General features: G+C 46.7%; 1 protein-coding gene across 1 annotated transcript; it reads right to left on the bottom strand.

Annotated features, from left to right (window-relative positions):
- Positions 1-7,678: 7,678 nt before the first annotated feature.
- On the bottom strand, positions 7,679-9,864 carry LOC106810920 (transmembrane emp24 domain-containing protein 3-like). Its single transcript, XM_014814397.1, has 2 exons — positions 9,395-9,864; positions 7,679-8,443 (listed from the first exon to the last, which is right to left on the bottom strand). The coding sequence occupies exons 1-2, from the start codon at positions 9,751-9,753 to the stop codon at positions 8,110-8,112; spliced, it is 693 nt and encodes a 230-aa protein (XP_014669883.1). The 5' UTR covers positions 9,754-9,864; the 3' UTR covers positions 7,679-8,109.
- Positions 9,865-10,600: the final 736 nt, after the last annotated feature.

Below are 10,600 nucleotides of genomic sequence, written 5' to 3'. Positions count from 1 at the left end.
TCGATTAATTTGGGCAACTCATTATTTCCGCTAATACGATTTGTTAGGAAATATACAATCTAAACCATTTTACAAAGTATATGAGCTCTAAATTGCTTTCCTCAGATTCAAACGTCATAGACAATATTTACCACTGTACGACAAGGCATTGCCGTTATTAAAAGCGGAAATGGTTTTTGCACCGATGTTAGTTGCTCGTGCCAGAGAAGCAGGTAGTTATCCAAATATTCCCAATTCGTCACAGGATAGTGTGTGCAAACACATGTCGTTATGCTGTTCGGCGTCTATAAAACACACAAAATTGGCGGTTCAGCGGTTAGGCGGTTCCTATATTACTAGAATCCCGTGAGTATCTGTCTGGAGCCTCAACCTGCTCGTCTAGCTAACTGGTATTACAGAAACCAGTATTACAAAATCCAGCGCATTCACAACTTTAAACTTTGGAAATTATATCGATGCAAAATCTCGTTTAAAATATCCAAAGTGTTTGTTTTTAGCATTGTGTCTGCCTATAAAGAGACCTAGTAATAGCTGTGTGAATGAATTTTAAATATTAGAGTATTCATATATATTATTATATAATATGTTACTAGCGGGATACCTGGGTTACCGGGGGAAATCGCGTTGCGTCACATTCAAATGGTTCGAAAGCGGAAAAATACCACAACAAATCGTAACTATCTATCTATCCATGCATCATCATCTATCGCATTCCATTGCCATCTATCCCATTCCCATTTACACCGCATTGCCATGCCATGCCATGCCATGCCATGCCATCGTCATTTTTTTTCCATCCATGCCATCGCATGCCATCCACTCCATCCCATCCAATCCCATCCCAAACAATAAAAATAATAAGAAATCTCTAATACGATTTTTAAAAGACATTAAAATAAAAAAGTAAAAAATAAAAAAATAATTTAAATTAAAATTATATAAGGAATATAATATATTTTGATTCCTACATAGGCCTTCCGTGAATGTTCTCCCGTCAGTTTGCGCTTTATTATCATTACATAGTTTATTCTGGATGTTTACTTAAAAGTGGAAATGTAGTAAAAATTAATTTTGAATTAACGGTTGAAGTGGCAGAAGTACATACTAAACAGTCCAAAAGTAAAGAAACAGAATTTCAGAGTCGGGATACGAACAGAATTAATGTTTTGGAGTCCGATGCTTTATGCATTCCGGCACTGTGGCAGTATGATTTACATAATATGATTAAACGTTGGGGATGGACAACAGATATCCCTCGTGCTTTTATAGATTTAGCTGGACAGATTTCAAGGTTTCCTCGCCCAAATCAATTCGGAGTTACATCTTCTTCCAAAGTTTGAGAGGCAGGATACGGATCATTGTCGACACTGTGGTGTACGCTTTTCACGCCCACTGCACCCTCCGATTTTTAGCCGAATGTCTTACTTTATAGTATAGATATAAGATATGTAGTAGGATATAACATTCTCTGATTATATCTTACACGAATTGATCTCTACATAGTCTTTCTTTGTCGTCTGCTACCAAATCGGGTCACCGCCGTGACATGGGCTCAGAATACGGATTCCTGCCACTCAATCTCGCATCACTCGTCGTTTCCTGGTCGTCTTGACTGAAAAGTTTTGCGTTCAATCAAATTAAACACTAGCTTCTAAGATTAAGAAGACTTACACGGGATGCAAATGCTGACCATATTCGAGGCAACACGTTTTGTGAACAAAGATTGAGACAGGACTTGGGACAGAAGTCAGTAAAACTGAAAATAATATGGAACGCACATTCAACATCGTACCCCTCTGTTCGTTCCTGCTGCGACACTGTAGATCAACTTTCTTCAGTAAACCCTTATGTAAAACTAAAGCGACGCCCCTCACTCGCCGCGGCGACCGTGTGGCTGTGGTATGATAAAATATATATAGAGCTATATATATATCTATAGTCTTATATAATATATATTATTATCATAGTAGGTAGTTAGGGACTATTTGTGAATTGTGCTTCATATTATTTTCAGTTTTATTTACTGACTCTGTCCATAGTTGCCCTGCTGCATGTAGGCGTTGTACTTTCGGTTCCTGGTCCCCTAGATAGAGAAATCCGCTTTAGACGATACGCTTTATTATTCTGTGTATCTGAGTCTGTCTGCAAGAGTTTTTTCTATGCTTACTGTACTCCTGTTTAGATGCATTCAGACTATATAGGTCCTAATCCTTTACCAATATTGACCATTGTCATTCGAACTTTCATTTCCGGTCGTGTTTCTTGTTTCTGCGCGGGCCCTCCATCTCATGCACACACTCATCGCGTACATACCTGCTTGGTAACCTACATACCAGTGTTACCCGCGTATCTTGCATAGTTCTCCCCATAGATAACTCGGCTAATGCTTCTTACATATAGTACCATTGCTATAGATCACACCCTATCAGTGTTCAGCTTCTCACATGCAGTGTATATTGCTATACAGTTACTACAAACAAATACAAATTGCGCATATGTACTTATATATACACGCTGCGCACACACGATCATGTAACCACACACACACACCACACACACACAAACCACACAAACACAACACACACACCACACACACACACACACACAAACACACACACACACACACCAACAGTAACTCCAACACTTGTGTTATTTCCTGTGATAATGACCTAAACGTATACATACGGTACCTGTATACATGACGTAACTAATACAATACGTCCTGTATACCAAGAGTGTATATAGAAGATTACTCTGTTGATGACTCTTGTTATGTTACTCTTTGTGGTATAGTAACTGTGCCAATCGTACCTGTATACATGACATTAACTTGTGCCAAATCGCTAACTAACTACGCGGACGTACTGTGCAATACGTACCTGTATACATGAGCGTAACTATACAATACGTACTGTGCACGTCATGTAACAGTACTATACGTACACCTGATACGTGACCGTAAACTGTGAATATGCGTACCTGCTATCATGGCGAACTGACAATACGTACCTGTATCATGACTAAAGCTTATACAATCGTACCTGTGCACGTCATGTAACAGTACAACTACGCTTACGTACCTGTATACATCACGTACCTGTACAATACGTACTAACCTGTGCACATCACGTAACAATACAATACGTACGTACCTGTTTACATCACGTAACTGTTCAATACGTACCTGTATCGCGTCACTCTGCATTACGCACCTGCACAAATTGACGGCGAACTCATACCTGCAATCGTTGTGCACATTGCTTACCTTCGCTGAAGAACCTGTATCCGTTTGCACAGTCATGTCAATAAGCGAGACGAGGGACGACCGTCACCCGACGCACGCACAAGCATCGCCCGTAAGCCGAAAATATCTCCGCTAATCGCAGTCAGAGATGAAAGTTTGCTTTCGCTTACGGCTGTGTGCGTCAGCTGTGCAGCCGAACCGCGAGACAGCGATATGTGCACGCGCGTCGTCTATCTCTGCAGACACGAAGCCGACACGAACAACCCCGAAGGAGAACTCTCTCTATGAAATGCGGCCCGTGGGTTGTGAGAACATCGGTTCTGAGTCGACGCGCGCGAGTTAATGAGAGCGAAAGGCCACGCCTACCCCTTCAGCGCGTGATTCGCGGGCAAATGCACGCGGCGTGTGCCGGCGAGCCAACGCGGATAGCGGTAGTCTTCCTATACGTCAACGCGTTTTCTCGGAACGCGTTTTAGGCGAGAAACGGGTTTGAATCACCCCGATGTCGCCCCCCCCCCCTCCGCCACCGCCGCGACAAATAAATGACCACAGACGGACAGGCGATCATTCAACGTCACGCAAAATCGACCGTCTCCCGACGGACCGACACGACGCAAATGCGAAGTAGTTTTTTTTCTCTGCGAATATAACGCGTTATAACGCACAAATAGACGCCTCCCGCGTGCCGTGATCAGCGACGAATTCCGAACGAGCGCGATGTCCTGTTACGTGATCCGCGACACTGTCACAACATCTCCGGATCACACTGTGAAAGCTGTCACCGCTGAGCACGCCCGTCGATACCGACGCCCGCTGAGTGACAGCCTCAAGCCTGGGATGACACGGGGGAGCTGAGCGTAGCGGCGCGTTTCCAGTGTTCTCCTCGCGTTGCATGATTAACATTTAATGCGAGCTCGTAGCACGGCTCCCTTCCATTCTCGTAGATATATCTGCCGCGAATGACGTGGTTTTAGAATCACGTTCGATCACAATCTCAATCGATTAATTATTCGTCACTCGCACGCACGCACGCAACGCACCGCACGCCACGCACGCACGCACGCACGCATGCACGCACGTACGCGGCCACCAAACACAATATGCTCATATCGTGCACGTATAATTTATATATTAACTATATATATGTATATAATACTATATATATAGTAATAGTTAGGATTGCGATATTCACTGTTGTCAGATATAAGATACGAAACTCGCGCTATAACTCACGGCGAAGACCAGACGCAGGAATCCGGAACGCTTCCTCGCGATTGCTGGAGCGACGAAGTTGCGAAATCAACCTGTTTGATTCTTGTGCCAACTCGTTGCTACGAGTTTGCAGTTGGCCTTCCCGCGCTAGAATCGCAGCCGATTTGCCATGAGAAAGTCAGTTCTGCGCTAGGCTTAAGGCTAGGCTTAAGGTTAAGGTACACGAACGTAACACCGGTGCATTTATATCGGCCAGCGCGCTGCGACCCGATCTAGGTCCAGGACAGCAGTAAGATTATGGAGGACGGGGCACCTAAATTATTAAAGCGAGGGACTGAGATAGATCCAGAAAGGTCCAAAGTTCGATGACAGATTAGCCAGAAGAAATTCCTCAATTTTACGATCATAGAGGAGCCTGGAGCTGGTGTATAGCGCATTATCACATAGCCGTTGTTTTTAATCTAACTCCCAGTAATTTCGACAATCATTATCTCGTTTCGATAACATACCAGGGATTGCTGCGATTCATACGAACTATATGTGCATACATCGTCGCACATTGTGTGCGTCGAAATGTTATACAATTGTACATGCTTTATCGAAAGAAAACCGAGTACGCGTTTAGTATTAACCACTAGATGCCCTGGACGTCTGTTTCCGTCCGTGCGTTTCTATTCGTCTACTATTACAGGTGTGACTATATTGTTTTGTATATTTCGCATTATGTGATATTTTTTAATCACTTAGCTAATTTTATTTATCATCGTCACACACGGACTAACGTCATTTCGCGTGAGAGCAGTCCCTCGCTCTGCCGTTTTGGGAGTCGCGGCCCGTTTGGACTCTACTTGATAAAGCTTTATTTCGTGCATTTGAATGGAAACCATGCAGAGATTGGAGAAACCTGCGCGCGCACCTGCTTTCCGCAAGCGAGAGAGAGAGAGGTAGGGTGTGAGCAAGAAACTGACAGGGAGAGAAGCAGGGAAGGAGATTAAAGTACGGACACAGAGTGCGTGAAGAAGAGAAGGCCCTGCTTCGCCAGCTAGAGAGAGAAGCCGCCGAGGGAGAAGGGAGAGGAGGAAGCGAGACGGACTGCAAGTGTAATAATTCAGATAGCGAAAGAAAACGGACGGAGATTGAGTATCTCAGACGACCATAGCCCCGAAATATGACAGGAACCTCACAAGCCACAATTGGTCGTATTGCATATCCTGATCTTCTTGCAGCTACGGCCGCTACCTTTCGCTCAAAATGAAAGGAGAGAGTCGACTGGCCGCGGCGCTTTCTGCCTCTTTTAGGATACACACACAGGCATACGTACTCGTGCTCTGCGCATGCGTCTCTCATCTCGTGCTCTCTTCTCTCCTCTCTGCGTCAGTGCATCTCGTCTCTCTCTCGTCTCCATACTCTTTTCTTACTCTCTGAGAGAGGAGGGAGAGGACAACCAGTTGTTCTCATTTCCCTTCTCTCTTTCTTCCACTCTCTCGCACCCTCTTCCCACCCTCTCTTTCTCTCTTCTATCGCTTCATTCTTTCTTTCTCCCTTTCTCCCTCCCCGCTTCTTCTTTCTTTCTTTCTTGTTTTTTCCCTCTCTCCCTCTCCTTCTCTCAACTCCCCTTCTGCACTCTCCTCTCTCTCTGCGATCGTAACCTTGCCAAGCACCGTGCTGTGGTGGTCAGCCCACTTCGTTGTCGGTGATCGCATCTCCGTTGGGGAAGCATCCGTCGGACGACGGCCTCACTGCTAGTCCACCTCGCTCCGCCAGGGCCACGATTGCCGCCGATGACCAGCCACTGGCCGCCTCGCCACACGCGACGCAGCGAAGGGCGCGCCACGCAGAGCGCGCAGCGCAGCGGGCCGTTGTTTGTACAGCCTGCTTCCATTACGTGGAAAGCAATGCGAGAGCAGCCCAGCGGCACAAGCGCGTGCAGGGGTGACCGGCGTATCGTCCGCGCCGCTGCTTTCCTACTAAACGAATTGTTACGACTTGCAGCCGCCAGCATCGAGTGTGTAAGTCTATTTTGTAATAGCTGGAGAGGAAGTGCGCTCGCCGATGCGGATGTGATCGCGTGCAAAAACAGCTCGCTAAACTACTTGCCGTCCCTACGCAGTACGGCTGATGATCGATTACCATCGGCAAGCCGCTGATTTAATGCTTTTTATTACGCACGCGTGCGGTGATCTGGCAGCGTGCGGCGGCAACACAAAGACTGTCGCGACGCACCCGAGAGGAGCTACACAGCGCGACGTCACAGCTTCGGCGTGTCATAAATGCGACCGACTGCGTGCTCACGACGGCACGTGTGACTTGGAGACGGACATGTTCTGTTCGCTGCTCCCAAATCGAGTACTCGCGCATGCGCACTCCGCGTAATGAGCCGCATATGTCTCTTCGCGCGTCTCTCTACGGCGTTGTTACGTGTGACGAGAGATTCATCGCGCCGCTAGCAGAGACATAGAATAGATAGATAGATAGTAATAATAGAAGTAAGATAGATAGATAGATAGATAACAATACAATAGATAGATAATATGATAGATGTAGATAATAGAAATAGATAAATAGATACATAGATTGATAGTAGATAGATATAGATAGATAGATAGATAGATAGATAGCATAGATAGATAGATAGATAGATAGATATATAAATAAATAGCCATAGTATAAATAGCATAGCCATAGATAGATAGATAGATAGATAGATAGATAGATAGATAGATAGATAGATAGATAGATAGATAGATAGATAAATAGATAGATAGATAAAGAAAGAGAGATATGGGGAGAAAGGAAGTTGATAAAAAGGGAAGATATATTAGCAAAGTGATTACGTTCTTTTTTAAATCAGTGCTCAGATAGATAGATAGATAGATCCATAGATAGATGTAAATCTATGGCTCTGACCGCTAGCAGCGTTCGCAATGCCATTTGCAGTCACTCACTCACTCACTCGGGCGGCCTTAGCCGAGCCTCATCATTTGCAGTGATAACCGAAAATATATATCCGGTCGAAAATGGCAAGCCCTATGCCGATGGCATGGACTGGGTCGGATCGAGATAAGTTTGAGCGCGACCAGCTAGGAAAGAGGCGAGAAGAAGAATAGGAAACATAATACTAGTGTTGTAGATGGTAACACAGGAGAAGGGTGGAAGCAGACGAGTAGAAACAGACGGGAAAGTTAATTCGTCAGAGATTCAGGCTTTGTTACAACGACTTTTTATCAAACCAAATATATATATTTCACATTTATAAGCATATATGTTCAATATCGGGGAACAACGACTATCATGTTTATCAACATTTATCCATGAGTTAATACATCCTATCTAGCCAATATGAACATGTATGTAACACCAGACGGTGAACATTATTATATTTCAGACATAAATATTATTGTTTGTGTAGCCTAACCGACTTAATAGCGCATCACAACACAATCAAAGAAGGCGGAGCGAAGTGGTCCCTTAGCAGTGTACCAGGTAAAAATTCCATTTCACAGTTCCCAATTTAAGAAAATCGCTTCTTTTGAATCGTAGACGTCTTAAAAAACAATATGATATATTCCGGTTCCCAGAAAGTTAAAATTGCCTAATCCCGAGTCACGAATATTACCCGCCGCCTTTTATATACGTTGGTCATCATGCCGTCGTCAGAGGTCGCTCAGAGCTGCGTATTCCACCTCTGACGTCATGGGCTTACGATCGCGCTTCGGCGTGAAGAAGTACTTGAGCACGCACGTTTGTGTGACGAGGACGACGATGATGACGCATGCCTGTGCCGACGACCACATCATCACTCTCTCGCTGAGGCTGTCCGCAAAACTGCGGTCGACGGCCTCTCGCAGCAGGTAGTCTCGCTGCACCAGCTGCACGGACTCCATGAACTGGTGAATGTTCTCGACGGTGGCTCCCATGAAGGTGAGAACCTGCGGCCGGTGGTCGCCCGCCTCCTCCGCCAGGGTCGGCGGATTCGACGAGGCCAGACTGAAACATCGCGGGACGGATGAAGCCACGGCCAAACATGACCGGATATGTGAGGTGACACCCAAATATGGCGGCATAGGTGGGGGCCACGGTTAAACATGGCGGCATAGGTGGGGCCACGGTTAAACATGGCTGGATAGGTGAGGCCACGGTTAAACCTGGCTGGATAGGCGAGGCCACGGCTAAACATGGCGGGATAGGTGGGGCCACGGTTAAACATGGCGGGATAGGCGAGGCCACGGTTAAACATGGCTGGATAGGTGAGGCCACGGTTAAACATAGCGGGATAAGTGGGGCCACGGTTAAACATGGCGGGATAGGCGAGGCCACGGTTAAACATAGCGGAATAGGCGAGGCCACGGTTAAACATAGCGGAATAGGCGAGGCCACGGTTAAACATAGCGGAATAGGCGAGGCCACGGTTAAACATGGCTGGATAGGTGAGGCCACGGTTAAACATGGCGGGATAGGTGGGGCCACGGTTAAACATGGCGGGATAAGTGGGGCCACGGTAAAACACGGCGGAATTGGTGAGAGAACACGGTTAAACATGGCGGGATAGGTGAGGCCACGGTTAAACATGGAGGGTAGGTGAGGCCACGGTTAAACATGAAGGGTAGGTGAGGCCACGGTTAAACATGAAGGGTAGGTGAGGGCATGCACGGCCAAACAAACATAGATTCAAACATAAGAGGGTATGTGCATATAGTCAAGAGTAAGATAAGAGTTAGATAATAAAATAAAGGTTATTATCTTACTGTTGATATAGTTGATGCGCCAAAACGCATACATGCACAAACGCGCGTGCACGCACGCACACACACAAAACAAACAAACAAGTAAGCAAACAAACAAACAAACACATGTATTACACACACACTCTCAATAGACACGAGCGCTTGTGCACGCGCGTACACCTACGCGAGCATGCACACACGCGCACACACTCACCTGAAAAACACCTTCTTGTCGGCCACCATCGCAAACTCGTTGCGGAAGCAGAACGAGTGAATTCCGAGGCCGGACTCGAACGTGAACTTGTCGGCGTGCACGTCGTCGCGCGAGTAGATCTTCTTGCCGTTCGGCGAGCGCACGACGATGTCAACATCGTACTTGCCGCCGTGAATCACCTTGTACTCGGCGACGTAGCTGCGCGACAGCTTGAACTCCTCGTAGAAGCACACTTCTTCGTCGGCGGGCAGGAAGAACACGAAGCTGTTCCACGCCGAATGGCCCTCGACCTTGGCGTCGGCCGGAGCGATTGTCAGTAATAGACAGAGCGACGCAGCGACTAAAGACGCGAGCATCATCGCAGCGAGTGGGGGAGGCGGCGAACCGACGGGGGTAGTAATAAGCAAGGGATCAAAACGCACGCGCTGTGGCGTAAATGCGGAAGGCAGAAACGCGGGCGTTTATTGAGTGCTACCTGACGTAAAATCTATAGCGAGAAAGCTGGGCGTAGGAGACCGGGTAGGCTGTAGGGGGTTGGGGGGGGGGTCGCCGTGCGTGGCGGTGACGCGAGCCTATGCGATCGTCGACAGCTGTGGCTATCGCCAACGCTGTCGCTGCACCATGCGCTCGCCTTGTCGCGCGCAGTCAATCCGGCGCTAGCCACAGACACCACATATTTTAATAATTAGGTAAATAGTATTTCTCCGAAACTCTTATATGGTGTGTATCGCTTGTCGGCTTTGCCGTCGGGAGGTGGCTATATCGGGACCCACGATGTCCCTGGAGCATGCATAAGAGTAGCTCAAAGAAAAGGTAATGTAACCGTATAGACGTTTGATAGCTTAAGGATAATTGTGTAGACGTTTATTCCACAGTCGTGTCGGGCTAGATCAATTGGGTTGGCGTTGTACGGGTCTGTATTGGATATCAACAGAGGTAGATAATAGATAGTAGATTCCCTATTATCTACTTCTGATATCAAGGAATAAAATGCATCCAGTTCGTATCGTGAATTAGGAGGCTTAGGTGGTCCGAGAGAGTGAACTGCAACACACCCCGTGTAACGCACAGTCGCGTCTCTGGACACACACGCACGCACGCACACACACACACACACATACACAATGCGCGCGCACACACACACACACACACACACACACACACACACACACACACACACACACACACACACACACACACACACAC

The sequence above is a fragment of the Priapulus caudatus genome, unplaced genomic scaffold (genome assembly GCF_000485595.1).
Source record: "Priapulus caudatus unplaced genomic scaffold, Priapulus_caudatus-5.0.1 Scaffold486, whole genome shotgun sequence".
NCBI lineage: Eukaryota > Metazoa > Priapulida > Priapulimorpha > Priapulimorphida > Priapulidae > Priapulus > Priapulus caudatus.
This window is presented reverse-complemented; position numbering and strand designations above follow the sequence as displayed.